We start from the raw sequence: 22,875 nt of genomic DNA on the forward strand, positions 1-22,875 counted from the left end.
GGGCATGATCAATGGTAAATAACAAAACAAAACAGCTCCCCTCAACAGAAAAATTTCCCAAATTTAACTATAAAAGGCTAAGCAAATAGAACTTTACTTATATTTTCATAATTAGGATTTCAGAAGTTAGAGGTGCAGAGCTGGTACAGTACTCAATGCCATGACCAGGATCTGGGTTCTTTCTCTATTTCTACTTGGCCCTCTCTGGCATGCCTGTTTTCATTCTTATGCTCATTCTAATGATCTGTTTGCAAAGTGGTTGCTGTTTCTCCAGCCATCACCTCTGCTCTCCATATAGGAGGGAGACAGAAGAGCAAAGGGGGTAAAGGACTGAGTTAGGGGACTTAGCCTCATTTTATTAGAAAATCATAGCCTTCCTGAAAAACCTCACCCACAGACTTCTGGGCAAGCCTCATTGATCAGAGGCTGGGAAACACTTATGATGTTTTCCATTTAAAATTGATTTCTGGAAATAGGACTCCTAACCATTTATGCAGGAAGAAAGAACAGAAACAAGGAAGGAAGAGAGAAAGAGGGACAGAGGGAGGAAGGAAAGAACAAGGAATGATGCATCCTGACAAATCACCTTGGTCAGTGTCAGACCTGAAATTGGTATTTAGCCTTAGAAAATTTTCCACTTTGCCTATGCACGTCAGAGCAAAGTAGCAACTGGAGTTAGAATTTCCAGGATCAGGGCCGCCAGGATGGTTCAGTTGGTTAAGCATCTGCCTTCGGCCCAGGTCATGATTTCAGGGTCCTTGGGTCGAGCCCCACATTGGGCTCCCTGCTCAGCAGGGAGTCTGCTTCTCCTTCTGCCCCTCCCCGTGCTCAGGCTTTCTCTCTCTCTCTCTTTCAAATAAATCAATTAAATCTTAGAAAAAAATAATTCAAAAAAGTTTATCAATTGTTGGCAAAGGTATTTGAGAAATATATTTTCAATGGAAAGTCTCCGAAAATGATAAATATAGCATTCCAATGGAGTCCTGTTTTCCAGGTGCAACTGTGTGGAAGGTCCATTATGTGACTCCCAACTTCTCCCCAGATGGAGCTGGTGCCTGTTATGGAAGTGGCATCTGTTCATGCTCTGGAGATGTCACCTACCATGACCCTCCCCTGCTCTTCGACATCTTCAGAGACCCTTCTGAGGCCCGACCTCTTCACCCTGATAATGAAGCGTTATTTGACTCGGTGGTCAAGAAAGTCGAGGCGGCCATCAAAGAGCATCGCAGGACACTCACACCTGTCCCACAGCAGTTCTCAGTGTTCAACACCATTTGGAAACCGTGGTTGCAGCCCTGCTGTGGGACTTTCCCCTTCTGTGGGTGTGACAAAGAATATGACATCCTCTCCACTCCTTGGTGAGCAGAAAGGGGACAAGTAATTATGCTTTCCACCATTTTTATTTTAAACCCTCAGATTTCAGTTCTTTCTTCAAGTCATGTCCAGGAGCTCAATGTAGTGAAAGTGGATCTGGACACCAGTGTACCTGGAGAAGAGCATTTGTGGTGTCATGTTTTTATATAATTGTGTCATTGTTCAAGCAAGAAGATCGACCAAGGTAACCTTCTGGAGATTCTTATGGGTCTGTGGTTCTTAGAAGATGATTCGAAGTGGTAGGTCTGATGGCATTGTATTTACATAGTTATGGCAGAAACTCCTACTTGCAGGTCCTCAACCCAGACATCTTATTTTTATTATCAGTGATGATAAATATTTTGTTTCAACCTGAAGCAGATGATGTACAGAACACTGATGTACAGAACCTTCTCATTTCCACTCCTTGATTTCCTGCCTTCTCTTTCCTTCTCTTCTTGTCTTACAAAATTCCCACCTACAGGTCTTGGTTCTTCTTAGTAACCTTTGATTGGGGAGGACTTGTTGTGTCTTGGTGTTTTCATGTGTAAAATGGGGGAAACCAGAGTCTATTGGATGGAGTAGCTGTGAACACTACACGCATTAATTCACCTGAAATGACTATATGTACAGTAAATAGTCAATGTTATTGTAATGGATGTTGTAATTGTCTTCAATTGTAATTCATCATATTCCATGAAGTACAAAGTAGGAAACGTAGAGATGAGGCAGTATTTAAAATAGAGAAATATGGATAAAAATGTTTTTAATGGATGAAAGGCATTCAGGAAGCACACTTAGAAAACTATTCTAAGCAGCATAAACAAAAATAAATCCATTCCTTGGACAATCATGGGAAAACTGCAGATCACAAAAGACCAACAAAAAAACTTTAACTCAATCAGAGGGAAACATCAGATTTCCTATGAAATAAAAAGAATTAAAACAAGAGTAGATGTGCTAAGGCCCTGAAGAAGCCACAAGACAACAGAGTATTATCTCTTCAAACTGAGAAAAAATTGTCAACCCAGATCTTCTTACTCAGGTTATTTGATAATGATGGTGAAAATTTTAAAAAACATATAGCTATTATTTTAGAGTTCTTTTTTAAAAGATTTTATTTATTTATTTGACAGAGGGAGAGATCACAAGTAGGCAGAGAGGCAGGCAGAGAGAGAGAGGGAAGCAGGCTCCCGGCTGAGCAGAGAGCCCAATGCGGGACTTGATTCCAGGACCCTAAGATCATGACCTGAGCTGAAGGCAGAGGCTTTAACCCACTGAGCCACCCAAGCGCCCCTAATTTAGACTTTCTGATATTGTTTTGTAAGACTTCCTTTAAATTTTTTTTCTCCCTGATCTGAAAATTGGATAATTTCTGCTGATCTGTTTTCAAATCATTGACTCTCTTCCCTTTGTGACCTATTTAGTTCTTAGGCATTTACAGTGAATTTTTATTTAAGTTCTACATTTTTGATTCTAGAATTTACATTTAGCTCATATTTGATCATTACTATGTCTTTGCTGAGATTTATTATTTTGTTTTTGTTAGGAACATATTTTTCTTTATCTCATTGAACATAAAGATTTCAGGTGCTTTCAAGTCCTTATCTAGGCTATCTTGGGGTTAGTTTCTGTTAATATTTTTATTTGTTGGTTTTATTTTGAGAGTGGGTCACATTCTCCTGACTCTCTACATGGAGTGATTTTGGACTCTATCTTGAACATTTTGAACATGATGTATGGAGATTCTGGTTTCTTTTACATTCACAAAAAGTGCTGATGTTTTTTTATTTTTTAGGAAATTCACTTGGTTGGACTCAAATTGAAAGCTCTGGCTACTAGGTAGCAGCTCAGAGTCCCTGTTGTTCCTGAGTTTTCGTGTCCCAGAGACCACCAAGGAGCCAACACCAATGCAATCACACGAGGGTTTATTTAACAAGCTTAAGCTTGAGTCCAAGTATACCCAACGCAGCTGAGTAGGGACTTGGACCCAAACCAGATTACAGTCAGAGTTTTTAAAGGCAGAGTAGGGGTGGACTCCGTGGTGGATGAGGACAAAGGGGACTAGGGGTGATGTAAATCTCTAGGGATTTTTGGAAGCAAGGTCTCCAGGACCTTGAGGGGCTAGCTATTGTTGGGAGAAAGGTTATTTATTACCGGTAGTAAAAATATTCTCGTGAGATCCTTTAGATGTATATCAGTGGGCCGTATGCTTGGGAATGATTGTCGACACTATCTTGGAGGTTGAGAGATAAAGTTTCCTAAAGGAATTGTTAAAGTAGATTTACAGGATCCTGGTCGGACCTGTCAGGGTAGGGGGTCAGTCAGGCTAGGATTGTCCTTCGCAAAACCTCAAGGTGAGGACAGTTGAGTCTCCAGGGGAGAGCCACTCTGTCTATTTCAAGGGCTTGTCAGTAGGTAAGGAATTTTAATCATTTTCTTCTGCCTCTGTTTCCCACATCATTTCCCCACTGAACAATTTCGACCCTTAAATCTTTAAGGTTGTTGAAGGTAGAAGGTCTCATCTTCTGTAGCTTCTTCCAGCTGAATAGGGGCCTAGAGTTTTCCCTACCTACTCAGGTCAACATTGATCAGTTGAGGAATGTGCAGGGAAGTTACAAAAGACCAAGGCAGCTGAATCCAGCGGTGACAGTGAAGAAGTGTTTCTGTGCGTGGTAAGGACCATCTGTCATGGTGAAGTCATTGCAGCAATGGATTCTCGGCACCAAGTAGAGAAACACTGAGCAAGGCAACCCATTAAGATTAATAAGGCTATAAGAATGAAAAGTCCAAATTGGCGATTTTGGGCCATAGTCCTCCTTTAAACCAGGAACTTAACCAATTACTGAGAGAGAGAGAGAAGGATACTGTAGAGCCTCAATTGGGTATTCATATCCGTAAATGTAGTTCAGTATTTAATAAGTCGGCCTCCATCATCCATTGGTGGCCTTTGGCTTCTAAGACAGATCTAGACCTGATATGAAGTCATTACAGTCACGGACTGTTCCATAGTGAGTTTTGAAGCTCTTTTTATGAGGAGGGCTATTCTATGCTTCGCTAAAGCATTTGTTTGCAATGGTACCTCAACAGAGGTGGCTTCTAGGATAAATATGACTAAGGGATGAAACCATTAAGAAGCCCTTTGAGTAGTCCAACCTTAACAATATCCTGATTACAGAGGATCACTGGCAAGTGGGAGGAAACTTGTCAAGAGATAAGGGGAGTCCCACATGCATCATCCAATTCAATCATAAGGAAAGTGGGGTCATCCATTATCTCCACAAGTCCATAGTTAATCCTATGGAGTGTGGTGTCCTTCTGGCTTTTAGGCAATTTCGACAACATTGTCAACCCAGATACAAGTTGGAATTCCTATGGGTAAAAATGCAGAGTGGAGCTCCCAAAGTATGCGTGCAAATAGATAAAAATGAGTGCACTCACCAGCCGGTGCAAGACCCTCCATGTTGGGGTCCTGGGAGTCTTCCAGATCTTGGTGGGACCTCCAAATATTGTACCTGAGTTTTTGCATCTGAGAGACCACCCCAAGGAGCCAACACCGATGCAATTACATGAGGGTTTATTTAACAAGCTTAAGCTTGGGCCCAAGTATACCCAACACAGCGGAGTAGGGACTTGGACCCCGAACAAGATTATAGTCAGAGTTTTTAAAGGCAGAGTAGGGGTGGACTCAGTGGTGGGTGAGGACAAAGGGGATTATGGATGGCTTAAGTCTCCAAGGAGTTTTGGAAGCAAGATCTCTAGGACCTTGAGGGGCTAGCTATTGTTGGGAGAAAGGTTATTTATTACCAATAATAAAAATCTTCTCGTGAGACCCTTTAGATATATATCAGTGGGCCATATGCTTGGGAATGATTGTCGACACTATCTTGGAGGTTTAGAGATAAAATTTTCTAAATGAATTGTTAAAGTAGACTTACAGGATCCTGGTCGAACCTGTCAGGGTGGGGGGTCAGTCAGGCTAGGATTGTCCTTCGCAAATCCTCAAGGTGAGGACAGTTGAGCCCCCAGGGGAGAGCCACTCTGTCTGTTTCAAGGGCTTGTCAGTAGATAAGGAATTTTAATGATTTTCTTCTGCCTCTGTTTCCCACATCAATCCCCTTCCAATCTTTTCTCTTTAACTGGTTGTTTTCTGTTTGTCTGGCCTGTGCGTGGTTCTGGCACCAGATACAGATCTGGGGGAAGATTTTGTGCAGTGTTTACAACAATCTCACTCGGGCTCTTTCTTTTCTTTCTGTGATGTTCACCTTCCTTGACATCTGTTTTGGATGTTTTGGGATCTATTCTTGAATCCTTTCTGAGGTTTAACTGCCCCTTGTTGTATCATCTGGAGAACCCTTGTGGATTCAGAGCCTTAAAAACTAGAAAAAACTCAGCTCTGGATACCTCCTTCTTCCCAATGTTGACTTTTTTCCAGAATCTGCCCTTTTTTAATTCCATCCACTCTAAAGAGCTGTCACTACTTTATTTTTGTATGTTGTGTAGAGATCATAGCTATGATCTCTGCAAAGATGGGTTTGCCAGGATCTTGCTCATTCGTTCTTGAAGCAGAAATCAGGACAACCATTTTGAGCCAATGGTTCTGGGAATCAGACATTGTGTAATTCACTTCAAACATCCTCAATGACATTTCTGGGAAGCAATCCCACATTTTCATCCCTCTTAAAGAAAGTAGGATATCGGACTGGAAGGATCACTGAGAAGGGGTAAGTAGAAACTATTCATGGTCATAAGGCTTTTAAAAAGGTAAAAAGAAAGGAAGAAACTTTTGGCAGAATGAGTGATTTGACAGAACAAAACTATATCACCTCACCAAAGAATTTCAAAGTCACACCCTATTGTTTTGTCTTATAAAACCTACAACTTGTAAATCATAGTCATGGTCATATGACACAGCTGAGTGTGTTTATAGTTTCTTCATTGAGCTATGGAAGAAGTTTGTGTCCAGATATCACATACTATTTTGGGGGGGGGGTGGTTTTCTTTGGATGGGAGGGTGTTTGATTGGAAGATTCACTTGTATAAAACAAATACTGAAATTATGCTCATAAGCTTGCTTCTAGTAGAAAAGGAGACTGTTGGGGTGCCTGAGTGGCTCAGTGGGTTAAAGCCTCTGCTTTTGGTCCAGGTCACGATCCCAGGGTCCTGGGATTGAGCCCTGCATTGGGCTTTCTGGTCAGCAGGGAGCCTGCCCCCCCCCACCTGCGTCTCTGCCTACTTGTGATCTCTGTCTGTCAAATAAATAAATAAAATCTTTAAAAAAGTGATTGAAGAAGAAGAAGAAGAAGAAGAAGAAGAAGAAGAAGAAGAGGAAGAAGAAGAAGAAGAAGAAGAAGAAGAAGAAGACTGTTTTCTCCTGCGAGAAGCCTGTCCATGGTTTACAAGACTCATTCATAGGGTTCATGCTCCCTGCAGATGGCCATATCTTGCCTTACTTTCTGCTCCTTTGAGGCTAATGTTAGCTGTCATCTGGCTTCTAGCTCCTTCTCTCTTCAGTTCAATGTTTCCCTAAAAGATCAGGAGAATCAGGATGGAATACAGAGTCAGTGTGTAGTGTATCAGTGCATAAAGGAATTAATCCACCATGACTTCCCTGTGTGGATATACAGAGTAGGTGACATGGCATAAAAATACTACTGAAAACATGCTTGTGAAGTCATGCATTCCAAGGGTATTCACTCTAGAGGAGTGAGACACAGGGTCATGAAAAGCTCTTCTCAGGGATGTTTATAGAACACAGTGGTTTCCAAACAAACTAGTCAAGCATTGGTTTGTTTGTCTTCTTATGGAACTGAGTTTTTGCCATATCTTTATCAGATTCTTTTCTCCTTTCTCCTATACTTCGGTTGTTGGGCTTTTCTATAAACATTGTATTCATACTAGCCATTAATTCCTTCCAGTCCATTGATAGAATAACTGGGATTCTGTGTTTCATTGATAGAATAACAGATAAACAAATTGCAAAGCATGGAGTATTACACAACAGTGAACAAGAAGCCACCACAGATGTACATGACACCTATAGAAGAATTTCAAAGCCACGATCCTGAAATTAAGAAATAAGTCACCAAAAAGAGTACATATGGTATTATAGTACTATTCTATTTATATGAAACTCTTGAAAAGGACAATAGAATCTAGAGTAGTAGAAAGCAAATCCAGGTTGCCCGGGGCTTGGATTTGAGGGGGACAGAGATTTTCAGGTGGTTACATTAGTATAACATTCATTTTTTTCCTTTGTCAAATGTCATTGGTCTTGACACCTAACAGACACTATTTTGTTGTATATAAATTATTAGTCGATAAAATCGACAATTTAAAAACTGTACCTTCTAACATATTTACACCTTGACCTGTAAATTTTTCATTGCGAGCTCACAGAGTGGTGGACATTGCTTTTGTACACATTGCTATCTAAAAATAAAACTGATCTATCTTTAAAATGCAGTTAATTCAGTCCAAATTCAGTTAGTTTTGACACTCATCCTTGACCATGTAACAAATACCTGAACGAGCTCCTTTTTGAGACACTAAAATGTATTGTTCTTTGTTTCCCTCAGATCTATTTTTTTGTCCTCATTTGCAACATAGAATTTCATTCTGTTGAGAAACGCATTTCTTCTTGAAACTCTTATGTAGATTGCCTACAGAGAGAGAGGGAGAGACAGAGGGAGAGAGAGAGAGAGAGAGAGAGAGAGAGAGAGAAAGAAAGCAAAATGAGAATTACAGAAGAAACAAAACTCAAAATCCTACAAATACTAAAAGAAAAAGGGAAAAACCAATATGAAATACTTGGTAAATGAGAAGCTCTGGAGGCTGGTGACCCTTGGGTTCACTTGGTGGAAATGTCCCAAGCCACACATTTGCAATTGTGCTTCTTCTGTGTATATTTCAGTAACAAAATTACATAAAAACAGCCTTTTGACATGTTGTTGTTATGTGCTCATACATGCATTTTCCATTAAAAAAAAAAACAACCAAGTTGCAAAGCACGTTAGCATTAAGATAATTCTCAAGGACTAAAAAGAAATTTAGGGCTGCAAAGGAGAGATGTGAGAGATTAGGCTGGTTTTCTGGTTGTTTGGTTGCTTGGGAACAAAGGAGACAAAGGGGAAGGGGTGTTCCCCAAACAAGGAGGGAAGCCGCCAGACCAGGAGGGCTCAGGTCCTGCAGCTCAGATAAATGTGTTTTTTAAACACGCCATGCAACTCCTGTGAGGCAAGTATTATGACCTCCGTTTCCCATGGGGAAAATGAATTTCAGAGTGTTTAAGTAATTACCCCAGCTGACACAGATGTCTTAAAGCATACTGCTACCTCTAAGAGGGGGTAAAGTGGCGAGGGGGTGGGTGTGTTTTCCAGACCTTTGCTTGGCTTTGTCCCTGTTCCTGTGGGAGCGTTGGTGGCCTTCTTAGAGCCTTGTAAATACCGACCTTTAAAGATAACACTGCAACCCTGTGTTGTAGATACTTTCAAGTGCCGCTGATCACTGGCCTTTGAAGATCTAATCTCGCAGGTGTTTAAAAAAAGGAAAAAAAAAAGATACAAATGTGAAAATGGTTCTCTTTACCAGTCAGAAAGCTTAACTATTCCTCTCTGTGAAATTTTGTTCTCTTTCCCCGTTCTCATACTCCTCTGCTGTACAAAACACTTATAAATGATTTCTACTTTTTTAAGATTTCATTATTTTTTATGATGTTAGTCACCGTACAGTACAGCATTGGTTTTTGATGCAGTGTTCCATGATTCATTGTTTATAACACCCAGTGCTCCATGCAATCCATGCCCCCCTTAATGCCCACCACCAGGCTCACCTAACCCCCCACCCTCGACCCCTCAAAACCCTCAGTTTGTTTCTCAGAGTCCGTAGTCTCTCATGGTTCACCTCCCCTTCCAATATCCCTCAACTCCCTTCTCCTCTCCATCTCCCCATGTCCTCCATGTTCTTTGTTATGCTCCACAAATAAGTGAGACCATATGATACTTGACTCTCTCTGCTTGACTTATTTCGCTCAGCATAATCTCCTCCAGTCCTGTTCATGTTGCTACAAAAGTTGGGTATTCATCCTTTCTGATGGAGGCATAATACTCCATCGTGTATATGGACCACATCTTCCTTATCCATTCGTCCGTTGAAGGGCATCTTGGTTCTTTCCACAGTTTGGCGACCGTAGCCATTGCTGCAATAAACATTGGGGTAGAGATGGCCCTTCTTTTCACTACATCTGTATCTTTGGGTAAATACCCAGCAGTGCAATTGCAGGGTCATAGGGAAGCTCTACTTTTAATTTTCCATTTTTTTAAATATTTTATTTATTTGACGAGAGAAGTCACAACTAGGCAGAGAGGCAGACAGAGAGAGAGGAGGAAGCAGGCCCCCAGCAGAGCAGAGAGCCCGATGCGGGGGCTCGACCCCAGGGTCCCAGGATCATGACCCGAGCCAAAGGCAGAGACTTTAACCCACTGAGCAATGCAGGCGCCCCAATTTTCCATTTGTTTTACATTATTTAATTTAAAAAAATGTAAAAACATTATTAGGGTTTTTGTGGGTTTTTTTGTTTTTTTTTGGTTTTTTTGGGGGGGGTTTTTTGCTTCATGTGATTATAGATGTTAAAAACCATTTCTTCTTGGGGCACCTGGGTGGCTCAGTGGGTTAAAGCCTCTGCCTTCGGCTCAGGTCGTGATCCCAGCGTCCAGGGATGGAGTCCCGTATCGGGCTCTCTGCTCAGTAGAGAGCCTGCTTCCCTTCCTCTCCCTCTGCCTGCCTCTCTGCCTACTTGTGATCTCTGTCTGTCAAATAAATAAATAAATAAAATCTTAAAAAATAACCGTTTCTTCTTAACTCGGTCATCAATACAATTAACGGTTTAGAACATATCAAAATGCATATCCACATATTGTCTGTTCTTAAAATGAGTACAAATAAAAGCTGATATTTTATTACAAGCATATCCACTAATGAGAACGAGTTGGACTTTTATTCGGTGAATTCCTCTATCTGTGCGTGAATATTATTCGATTCCAGAGTGAGATAGTGTACAGAATCACTTTTCTTCCTGGTTTCCTTTTTTTTTTTGTTTGTTTTTGTTTTTTAACCTTTTAAGAAAACCTTTTAACAAAAGAAATGGATGGAGTTGGAGGAGGAGTTTGTCGTTCCACAGAGGGTCATGTCATGGTTGTTCAGAGTAGCAGGTTAGCTATATTGGGCTCTCATGGGTCTAAAGAAACAAGATTAAGGGGTTGCAGATTGGAACAGGGAGGGAGGGGACGACAGTAGGAGAAGCAGTCAGCAGATTCCCGAAGAGGCGGACAGAGTCGTCTGTTCAGTGGCTGGGAGAGAGGCCATGTCCCACTGGAGGTCAGTATGCAAGAGCCTTCGTTTGCCCACGAGCAGACTGTGGCACCGTGACCATCACATGGGTTTCTCTACAGTTCTGTCGGCAGTCAAGTCAGAGGAGATCCGGAGAAGGGAGCCAGAGTGAGGAGGTCCCTTGGGGCCCAGATGCTTCCAGATGGTACCCATTGCAAACCAGGAGCTGCAGTCCATGGCTGGGGTACAAACTGACCCAAAAAGGGGGGCACTGAGCTGTCTCCAAAAAGGTTTTTAACTCAACACTCACGGCAGTCAGTGATTGCCTGCTTCTGTTTCAGTGAAATCGAACAATCCCAAACTCACCTCCATTGGCATAGGACACGATCTCAGAGCTGACCGTTTTTTTAGGACATTTTCTTAAGTATTACTAGGATGCTTTATCGGGGATTGTGGAATGCTTATGGTTTGGAAGGGGCAACAACGTAAAGCAGGGTGTCAGCTAAGGTCTTTACTGGTACGGCACCCGGGACATTTTTCCAATACTTTGAGCATCAGCGCAATGGACCCATGAGACTTTCTAGCTATCAGACTCATGGAGGACATACTGGGACTCCTTTCCTTAAAGCCACCCCATGGTTTTTGGACTACCAAGCACCGGAGCACCACATCTGAGACACAATAGAGCTCTGCATCTTCTTTTTGAGGAGGGTTTTTGTTGGGTTGGTTTTTATGTTGATAAAGGACGGTCTTATGAATCATGGTTTTCGCCACCTGTAGTTTGTTAGGAAAGAGGACTCCGCCAAAAATCCAGAGGGATGTTTGGCCCCTGACGTGGGAGCTGTTAGTTATCAGACCCAGACTCTGGATGCACCTTCTGTTCTGGCTCCAGAAAGATAAAGTTGACTGGAAAACCAAGTGCAGGTCTGAATAATTATCTCCGAAGTAAGACACACCAAGGGTTGGGCATTTGAAACAAAGACAGTGACAACACCTAGGAGTCCCAAGACAAGAAGTGGCAATAATATTTAAAAGAATTTCTGGGTGCGCCCGGGAGGCTCAGTCAGTGAATTGTCTGCCTTCAGCTCAGGTCATGATCCCGGAGTCCTGGGATTGAGTCCCAGAAGGGACTCCCTGCTCAGCGGGGAGTCGGCTTCTCCCTCTCCCTCTGCTTCCCCCCCTGCTCATGCTCTCTCTCAAATAAATAAATAAAATCTTAAAAAACAAAACAAGGAAACAAACAGGAAAAAGAATGGAACAAGCCTATGTCTATCATTTCTGCTTATTGGCAAAATTAATATATATAAAACATAAACATTAGTTCCATGTATTTTTAAAAGATTTATTTATTTATTTGACAGACAGGGATCACAAGTAGGCAGAGAGGCAGGCAGAGAGAGAGGAGGAAGCAGGATCCCTGCTGAGCAGAGAGCCCGATGCGGGGCTCGATCCCAGGACCCTGAGATCATGACCTGAGACGAAGGCAGAGGCTTAACCCTGTGAGCCACGCAGGTGCCCCTAATTTCATGTATTTTTATATAAATATATGTAAGTTTATCTATCAAATAGAAACATTTATTTTATATATTTTGTATATAAAAAAACAGTGTATATTATCTATGGAAAATGATGGCATCCCCTAGGTTTAAAGGGGTCACTTATACATTTCACCCTTTTTCTCTTTTAAAGCTACGTTTTGGGTCTTGGGTGGAGCCCCACACTGGCTTCCTGCTCATTGGAGAGTCTGCTTCTCCCTCTGCCTCTGCCTCTTCCTGCCGCTCCCTCTACTTGTTCTCAATCTCTCTCTTTCTCTCTGCCAAATACATACTTAAAATCTGCAAAAAAAAAAAAACAAATAATCACAATATTGGGACAGAGATATTGGAAACAAAGAGTGCCCTCCTCCTCACCCCAAGAACAAAAGTCAGGGGCTTTTCCAGACAAAACGGAACGCCCGTGAATGCTATTTTAGAAGGCGTTGGGATGGGCGTTGGTGGCGGAACAAGGATCTTGGCCGAGCCTGACTGCTTACTCAGGTTTTCCCTAAGCCAAGTGTCCTAATGGAGCAGATGGCAGGTGTGCGGGCTTGGAGGATGTGTGGTTTGGCTCTGATCTCGAGCTCATGGTTTTGCCAGCCAGGACACACCAGAAGTCCACCTCCTGAATGGCCTCCTGGGTGCATCCCACCTTCCATAGAAGGGACCCGGGTCACCCACTGGCTCCAGTCTACAGAGTTTATCTATTGTAAGTACATGGGGTGTACATGTTGTCTCTACATATGGAATGTACACATGGATACAGTGTATCTACTGTGTGTCTATATGTACATAGAGTATCTATATTGTATCTATACGTGGTACATATATAGAGAGTATATATATGTGATGCATATATATAATATATATGGTATGTACATATATGGAGTATATATGTGGGATATATACATGGTAGGTAAATGTTCTAGATGTATCTGGCTTATATAAGTATAATATGTATATGTACATATATTTTATAGATATATATCATATATAAAGATGAGTCACTTGTCCTGAGGGCTTTATAAGGAAATTTATTTCATTCTTTACAGGAACCGTGTGGGGTAGGAGTGGTTATTATCCTCATGTTATATTTAGCTGAATTTCCCTGATCACTCAGGTATAAGTGGTGAAACTAAGAAATATCCCAGACCCTAGGGTCTTCCCACAACATGCTTATAAACTCTATGAACAGCATGATCAAAATGTAGTGATCGAGGGATTTGTCTGCAAGGAAGATGGAATTCTTGAGGAAATACATAAAGATATTTAAAATATCATGCTGTGTGTTAATCATCCTTCAATAAAATTAAATGAATTAAGTAACAAATTAATTTAAAGATTTTATTAATTTATTTGACAGAGAGAAGATGAGCAGGGAGGAGGGGCAGAGGGAGAGGGAGAAGCAAGACACCCCGCTGAGCAGGGAGCTCCACTGGGGTCTGAACTTGAGACTTGGTCCTGGGACTCCAAGAGCATCACCTGAGCTGAATCAGATGCTTAAATGACTGAGCCACCCACGCATCCCAAGTAAAAAATTAAAGAAATCAAATAAATTACTAAAGTAACATAAAGTAAAAAAATGAAAAATAAGATGAAATAAATGAAATAAATTTAATTTAAAAATAGGAAACAAAGTAAATCAAGGAAATGAAATAAACTAAATTGAATAAGTGAAATAAAATAAATGACAAAATGTATAAAATAAATAAAAAATAAAATGAAATCAATAAATGACAAATAACCAAATACAATCAAATAAGGGAAATAAAGTAAAATTAATCCATTAAATAAAATGAATTAATCAGATAAAACAGGTGACATTTCTTAAATAAAATAAGTTAATAAAACACAATGAATTGAATTGAATTAAGGAAATAAATAACAAAATAGATAATAAATGTAATACATAAATTAATGGAATAAATCAAATGAATGACCTAACATAAATCAGTAAGATAAGGTCAATAAAATAAATTAGATTCATAAATGAAATAAAACAAGCGCAGCCGAGCCCCTGCTGGGCCCCAGGCCCCGTTCCATCTCTCACGCTCACAACATTTCCCGGGTTTTGCAACTAAGGACACAGGTGCTGGGAGACAAGGAGGAACCTGTCTAGGGACAGAGACTTGTTATCTGCCAGCAGAGAGAGAGGGGATGCCCTGCCTGCCTTCCAACCAGGAGCACAGACGTGGATTCTGGTGGCCGTCCCCCAAAATGTCACCTGTTCCATGGGACTCTTCCTGGGCAGGTCGCAGGTACTGCCCCCCTCACGGGTCCCACCTTCCCAGATCCTGTGGGGCCACCCTTTCTATTTCTGCTAGCCATGAAAGCCTGGCCAACAAAAGTGTTTCTTTCCTTCTCCATTCAAGATTTCAAGACGCCCTGTGTCCTCTCATCACCCAGAACATTCTGTGTGGACTCATTTATGTCCTACCCCCTTACTGCCCTAACCTGAGGGACCCTGGTGAGAATTCTCACTCCCGGTGCGGTGGAGAACCGAGCTTTCCCTTCCAACGGGCTTGCTGCCCCACCCTTAGGTTGCCCCATGGAAGACAAAGGCTCACCTTTCAAAATTTCCACATTCTCCGGCAGGTTCTACGTCTAGATGTCCGTAGGAGCTCACTCTCCTCTTAGCAACTTAGCAAACGTCTTCGCCCACATTTAACCTGTTGGAGAGGACTTCCTTTGGATCCCTTCCTTCGTGTTCCTGTTTCAGTAGTTGGCTTTGCCTACCGACCATTAAAAATATATTTTTAATATATGTCTATATTTATTTGCCCTAATATTAGTAGAATATATGTTTATATATTACTAGAATATATGTTATACATATTACGAGAATATATGTTTATTATATATTACTAGAATATATATTTATTATATGTCACAAGAATATATATTTATTATACATATTATTAGGTTATCTATTTATTATATATTACTACAATATAGATTTATTGTATATTACTGTAATGTATCTTTGTAGTGTATTACTATAATATATATTATTACTACAGTTTATATGTTCATTATATATATATTACTCTATTATATATTTATTATATATTACTATAATATATATTCTTGTTTTATTTCTTTATTTTTTAAAAGATTTTTATTTATTTGACAGAGAGAGAGAGATCACAAGCAGGCAGAGAGGCAGGAGGAGAGAGAGGGGGAAGCAGACTCCCCGTTGAGCAGAGAGCCCGACACAGGGCTCTCATGTGTTTATTAGGATATCTAACCAATATGGATGGATACGATAGACACCTGTAGTAAGAAAAGTACCTGCATTCCCAAAACAGAAACTGCACATATAAGTTCACCCCATGCCCCATGGTTTGCAGACAGTGGCTTCCTACAGAAAATTCCAGAAACCCCTCTGGACTCAGTGCCTCTCTACCCAGTGCCTTGGAGCCATAGCTTCTAGGTAAGGGGAGGGGTCTTGGCATTGGTTGCATAGGAATCTGGACATGCCAGAGTGTCTTTGGGGCCTCGGACAAGCCCCTGGGTCAGGCTCTGAAGGAGCAGTGACGTGTTGCGGTAAAAGTATGAACTCATTTTAAGAGAAAAGGAGAGGTTCTTGAATATACGCTCCTTCATGTCTAACGATGAGTGGGCATATTCATCCCCAAAAGAGATGGTATTGGGTGTGAGATGTTATAATCTACCTTGCTCAGGGAGGGTTTTATCAACCAATGATGCATGACAGTCATGGGGTCTCCCTTGCATGATTGTGACCTTGAACAATCCTTACTTTTCAGAGAGCACACACCTTGTATTTCAGGTCACGTTCCACCTGGGGGACACAGCTGCTGAGAGGTGGACGCTGGTCTTCATCATGACATCAAATGTGGCCATAGAGGCAGTCAAGACGCCACGAGGTACGATTGCACATGAAGGTATGAGTTACAAGGTACAATTGTTGGAGTGTATGTACAAGGTCCATATGCAGGAGTGTATGAGTTACAAGGTGCAATTACCTTGTGACTAATTAAACAACAAGTGCCCCGGAATGAGGTGACTGATACCGTGACAGTGAACAGAGCAAACCCAAACCAGCAAATGCACTTGAACCCGAGGAAACCAAATTTGGAGAGGAACCAGCCATAAACAGCAGTCCAGCTTGGCTTTCCCAAAAGCCATAGAGTTGACCTAATGACAGGCATGCTGTACCTTTCCTGTAAAAGCCTTTCCCAAACTCCTGTCCATGTAGAGCTCTGGACCACATTAGGTTTGCTGATGCCCACGGCACACAGACCCTTGTTTGCTCAAACGAATGGCAACCTTTGAATGGGTCTTTGCTGGTCTTCTTTTAAGTACAAAAGGGGAGTTGGTAGAGTCATGGTGAGAGGTCATAGACTAGGACCCAGCTTCATGGTTCTGTCTTGAAGTTACAAGCTGGGAACCTGGGTTTGTGTATGGAGGGTGTTAGGGGTGCTGGGAGTGCAGCTGGGGGGGCGGCGAAGCCTGTCCTTATTCTCATGCACCTGACATCTGAATGCGGCACAACGGGTCATTACAAGAGGTTCCCAGACATTAAGTTCGCCAGGCAGGGAACCATAGATTGAGCCAATGTGGGAGGGGTGGTTAGGGAGGGACCTTCTGGTGGTAACATGATGGTGGAACAGAGCCCAGAGATGGAGAAGGGCGACGGTCCCTGGACAGCATTGGAGAGGAGCTAGGTGAAGTTTGTGTATGTGTCTGTGTTGGGGTTGAGGGCACGTTGTGGGTCAAATGGGATCCCCCACCCCTAAACCCCATGCTGAAACCCTAATTCCCCAGAATGTCATTGTATTTGGACATAGTGTAATCAGCTGTGTTAAGGTAAGGTCATCCTGGAGCCATGTGGGACATGACCCGGTGTCCCTATATAAAGGGGGGGGATTTGGACACAGACACATGGAGAGAAGGACATGTAGACATGAAGGCAGAGACCGGACCAGTCAAGGGACACCCAAGACTGCTGGCAGCTTCTGGAAGCTGGGGTGAAGACGTGGAACAGTCTGTCCCCTCAAGCCTCTAGGAGGAACCAGTTCTGCCCCGCCTGGATCTCAGCAGCCCTGCCCCACCGGGATCTGGGGCTCCTGGTCTCCAGAGCTGGGACATGGCTGTTGTTTTAAGCCACCCAGTTTGTGGGCATTTGTAGCAGGAGCTCCAGGAAACTTGTGCACGGTCCATCCCTACATCTGTAAGTTTCCGAAATTCTGTGTCTACTTCTCCCCAATAGAGACAAACTCTATTTTATTTTTGTAGACAAGCTATATTTTAATTAAATATACACTTAATTTGTTTTTCTTTCCCAATCTCTATAATCCTGGGTTTATTCTTTGCCCTTGAAGCTGAAAGCAAGAAAACCAACAAATTACCAGGATGTGCCCATTCTTACCATTTTGTTGGATTCTGAGGCAATCGCAGTTTTCATCTGTTGTTTGGCCTCATGAAGAGAGTCTTGTGGATTTTTGTGGATTGTCGTGTGTGTGTGTGTGTGTGTGTGTGTGTGTGTGTGTGTGTGTTCCTTCTTGTCTTTCTGGAATTGCTTTCATTATAGAGCTTGTGTGTCTTTAAACGTTTATCTTCCACACGCTTCGCTCTTTCTGGTTGGCATGTCATAAATTTCCATCCCACGTTCTGTGGGTTTTCTCTGTGGTATTAAGACTATTGCTGGTTTTAATTCGGTGATGATTTCTCCTTATGAAGTATCATTCCTGCTTCTTTGTGGTGCCTCCCTTTGCCGGTGACAAAGTTCCACCGATGACATACGTTAGTGGTTTTAGCACGGCTTCTCTGTTTTATGGAGAAATTCCGTCTTGTGGTGTATTCTGAATTTTTAGAAGAATGTCTTTGGTCTTGACCCTTTCCCAGGGTCAAGTTATTTTCCTTGTATCTGAACTTTGGGCACTTCTTTTTCTGTGCGGTTATGTGGCACGAGGCAAGGGGAAAGGTTTACTTGACTTTGGGGTATGGTGGAGTGGATCGGGTCCATCTTGAAGGAGGTGCTGACTGGGGTTGGGTTCTTGGAAAGTGGGGACTCTAGGCTGTTCCCCAGAGTGGCTCAGATGTTCCCTGAGCATGTGGTCCTTCCCCTTTCCCCACTTTGCATCCTCCTCCCTGTAGACGTAGACGAGTCCCGTGGGTGAGTGGCACACAAGCTAATGAGAACTCGCCATCCCAACCCGTGACCATGGCACCCATGTTCTTTGGTACCAATGGTGCTTTAGTTTCCTCTTTGCCATGATGATCCAACATCCCAGGCAGCCCTGCACCCTTGCTTTGTTCATCTTTGTCCTCTGGCCCTGAGGACCATCACGACTGGTGCTTCATGCCATGAACTTGGCTATGACACCACAACCCATCCCTTTGGCGTACATTCCTAAGGCTTTCGGTTAGTGAGTTTTATCAGACTTTCTGTTGACTGTTGGTTTTCCAGGCTGAACATTTCTTTTTTAAATGATAGCCAGAACTTGTCCTTTCTTTCTTGTGGTTATTTTGGTCATTGGGCAGAGCCTCCAATATTGAATTTTGATATTAGTGGAGATTTGGGTCAAAGCCACATTCCTGCCTGGATTTTCATGCATTTGTCTTGGCTATTGGGCTCACTAGCTGGCCCACGTCGGCCCTTCACAGGAGTGCACACACACATGTATACACACACAGAGGAACACAGAGACATAGCACGCATGTGAACACACAGAGAGACAAACACATACGTACACAGACACACAACACACAGGCACAAATGCACACCCATATCAAGACAGACACAGAAGCATACACAGAGACAGCACACGTGTGCACACAGAGAGACACAGAGGCACACATCAACACACATCCATGCAAAGACACATGAGCATACACATGGACACAGACACACATACATGCACCCGCTCACACACACACATAAATTATCCCTTTGTAAATAAGAATGAAACATTCTATCATCAGTTTGCTGAGGCTCGTTTTTTTTTTTTTTAATGGTGGATATTTATGAATTATACCAAATGGTCTAGGCCATCCCTGGCAATATGACTTCGTCGACTTCCGCTCAGTGAGGTCACGTGTCACGTTAATCAGTGTCATAAAGGCTGCTGACTGCTCTGTTATCAGGGCCGTAGCTCACAGGCTGTGGGCTGGGCCTCACATGACACCAAAGGCCCCGGTTGGATTTGGATTTGGGATAAGCAAGGAATGCTTTTCCCCGGCGTCAGGTCCCCATGCAGTATTTGGGACATGTTTGTGCTAAAATGAACACGGGACATGTCGCTGAAACTCAAAGTGAGCTGGGGGCATTTATCTGCTACACCTGGTGACCCTGCGACTGTGGGATTCAGCCTCTGTGCTGGAGAACCATCTCTTCAGTGACCCTGGTAAGCCTGCATGGACAGGGCTGATGTGCTGGGCAGTGGCTGCAGGAGACATGCCTTTGTGTGCTCTCCAGAGACAGGCATGGCGTTCTCCACCTGATCTGGTTCTATGGCTGCAGCGACATCAGGCAGGGCAATATTTGGGGGTAATAGACTTCTTGCCCAGGCTGTTGTGTGTTGGGAGCCAGGACTCAGACTCATGGGGTTCGTGCTCACCTCTTGCACCTTTGGGGAGGAATCAAATGCACTTGTCCAGAACCGTGATACAGGCAATGCCATCCTACAGGATAGCCTTGAAGGAACTATGCCATCTGCATCATCGCATTGTCTTTGCCATCGATGTTTTCCTTTTTTCAAATGTAATTGTTGCAAACTCAGCAATTAGCCATGAATCATGGAGCAGCTCTCCTTCGCTGTCAGCTAGAATCCAAGCTTCAGGTGGCAAAGTCATGTTCCCAGAGTTTCATGATTTTCTTCCTCCTATGTTGCAAGGACTTCACCCAGAAAACCTGCACTTTTTGACCTACCTTAGATGCATCTTGTCAGGACTTCAGTCCAAGAGTTACCTTTTCCATGATGCCCCTTTGAGGACATGAACAGACATTTCTGCAAAGAAGACATCCAGATGGCCAACAGACACATGAAAAAGTGCTCCACGTCACTCGGCATCAGGGAAATACAAATCAAAACCACAATGAGATATCACCTCACACCAGTCAGAATGGCTAAAATTAACAAGTCAGGCAATGACAGATGCGAGAATGCGGAAAAAGGGGAACCCTCCTCCACTGTTGGTGGGAATGCAAGCTGGTGCGGCCACTCTGGAAAATAGCATGGAGGTTCCTCAAAAGGTTGAAAATAGAGCTACCTTATGACCCAGCAATTGCACTACTGGGTATTTACGCTAAAGATACAAACAAAGTGATCCGAAGGGGCACGTGCACCCGAATGTTTATAGCAACAATGTCCACAATAGCCAAACTATGGAAAGAACTGAGATGTCCATCAACAGATGAATGGATAAAGAAGAGGTGGTATATATACACAATGGAATACCATGCAGCCATCAAAAGAAATGAAATCTTGCCATTTGCGACAATGTGGATGGAACTAGAGGGTATCATGCTTAGTGAAATAAGTCAATCAGAGAAAGACAACTATCATATGATCTCCCTGATATGAGGACATGGAGATGCAACATGGGGTTTAGGGGGATAGGAGAAGAATAAATGAAACAAGATGGGATCGGGAGGGAGACAAACCATAAGAGACTCTTAATCTCACAAACAAACTGAGGGTTGCTGGGGGGAGGAGGGGAGGGAGAGGGTGGTGGTGTTATGGACATTGGGGAGGGTATGTGCTATGGTGAGTGTTGTGAAGTGGGTAACCTGGCGATTCACAGACTTGTACCCCTGGGGCTGATAATACATCATATGTTTATTTAAAAAAATAAATCATTAAAAAAAAGATGCCCCTCTGAGTATCTGAGGTAGAATTCTTTCCATGTTCTCATTGGCATCCTTGTTTCAACTGAGGATGTGTTCAGGGGTTCCTCCGTGATCTTTTATTCTACTTGGCTATTTTCACATTTCTCTCCCATCCTGGAAGTGAAAGCTCTCTGTTGAGGAACAAGCCATTCTGACTCAGCCTTGTAACTCTGATGTCTACTGCAGATGTCAAATTCTTCTCTAGCATTGCTAAGACATCATTGAACATCTCCCATTCTGTGGGTTGTCTTTTTTGTCGACTGTTTCCTTTGCTGTGCAGAAGCTCTTTATCTTGGTGGAGTCCCAAAAGTTCATTTTTGCTTTTGTTTCACTTGCCTTTGGAGATGAGTTTTGAAAGAAGTTGCTGTGGCCAGTGATGAAGAGGTTACTGCCTAGGTTCTCCTCTAGGATTTTGATGGATTCCTGTCTCACATTGAAGTCTTTCATCCATTTTGAGTTTACCTTTGTGTGTGGTGTAAGACAGTGGTCGAGTTTCATTCTTCTACTCATAGCTGTCCAATTTTCTCAGAACCATTTATTGAAGACACTGTCTTTTTTCTATTGTATATTTTTTTCTGCTTTGTTGAAGATCTGTTGACCATAGAATTGAGGGTCTGTTTCTGGGCTCTCTATTCTTTTTTTTTTTTTTAAAGATTTATTTTTTTGACAGATAGAGATTACAAGTAGGCAGAGAGGCAGGCAGAGAGAGAGAGAGAGGAGGAAGCAGGCTCCCAGCCAAGCAGAGTGGGCTCTCTATTCTGTTCCATTGATCTATGTGTCTGTTTTTGTGCCAGTACCATGCTGTCTTGGTGATTATAGCTTTGTAGTAGAGCTTGAAATCAGGCAGCAGAATGGAGAAGATATTTGCAAATGATGCTACAGAGGAAGGGCTAGTATTCAAGATCTATAAAGAACTTTTCAAATTCAACATCAAAACAAACAAACAAATAATCAAGTCAAAAAATGGGCAAAAGACATGAACAGACACTTCTCCAAAGAAGACATACAAATGGCCAACAGACACAGGAAAAAAATGTTCCACGTTGTTAGCCATCAGGGAAATAGAAATCCAAACCACAGTGAGATATCACCTTACACCAGTTAGAATGGCAAAATTTAACAAGGCAAGAAACAACAAATATGAAGGATGTGGAGAAAGGGGAACCCTCCTACACTGTTGGTGGGAATGCAAGTTGGTACAGCCACTCTGGAAAACAGTGTGGAGGTTCCCCAAGATGCTAAGAAGAAAGCGACCCTATGACCCAGCAGTTGCACTACTGGATATTTACCCCAAAGACACAGAGGTAGTGTAGAGAAGGGGGGCACATGCACCTCAATGTTCATTGGAGAAGGAGCTGAGATGCCCTTCAACAGAAGAATGAATGAAGATGAGGCCCATATACACAATGGAGTATGATGCCTCCATCAGAAAGGATGAATACCCAACTTTTGTATCAACATGGATGGGACTGGAGGAGATTATGCCGAGTGAAATAAGTCAAGCAGAGAGAGTCAATTATCATATGGTTTCACTTATTCGTGGAGCATAAGGAATAGCACGGAGGACATTAAGAGAAGGAAGGGAAAACTGAAAGGGGGCAGAAACCAGAGTGGGAGACAAACCATGAAAGACTATGGACTTTGGGAATCAAACTGAGGATTTGGGGGTGGGGGCTGGGTGAACCTGGTGTTGGGTATTAAGGAGGGCACGTATTGCATGGAGCTCTGGGTGTTATATGCAAACAATGAATCATGGAACACAACATCAAAAACTAATGATGTACTGTATGGTGGCTAACTAAAATC

At 42.5% G+C, this 22,875-nt stretch overlaps 2 protein-coding genes across 3 annotated transcripts in view; both read left to right on the forward strand.

The window, feature by feature from the left end:
* The window catches only part of ARSH (arylsulfatase family member H), a 34,362-nt gene extending 32,001 nt beyond the window's left edge, over positions 1–2,361 (forward strand). The window contains exon 11 of the mRNA XM_045995042.1: positions 995–2,361. Within this exon, the coding sequence (XP_045850998.1) occupies positions 995–1,362 (368 nt within the window). The 3' untranslated portion in view covers positions 1,363–2,361. The remainder of the gene's footprint in view (positions 1–994) is intronic.
* Positions 2,362–16,053: 13,692 nt separating this feature from the next.
* The window catches only part of ARSF (arylsulfatase F), a 34,683-nt gene continuing 27,861 nt past the window's right edge, over positions 16,054–22,875 (forward strand). Inside the window, exon 1 of one of the 2 annotated variants that reach the window (XM_045995596.1) lies at positions 16,054–16,102. The gene's annotated coding sequence lies outside the window, so the exon portion shown is untranslated. Of the gene's footprint in view, positions 16,103–19,394; positions 19,586–22,875 lie in introns of those variants that run through there. The other variant, XM_045995595.1, reaches the window with a different exon arrangement.

The sequence above is a fragment of the Meles meles genome, chromosome X, assembly GCF_922984935.1.
Source record: "Meles meles chromosome X, mMelMel3.1 paternal haplotype, whole genome shotgun sequence".
Classification (NCBI taxonomy): Eukaryota; Metazoa; Chordata; class Mammalia; order Carnivora; family Mustelidae; genus Meles; species Meles meles.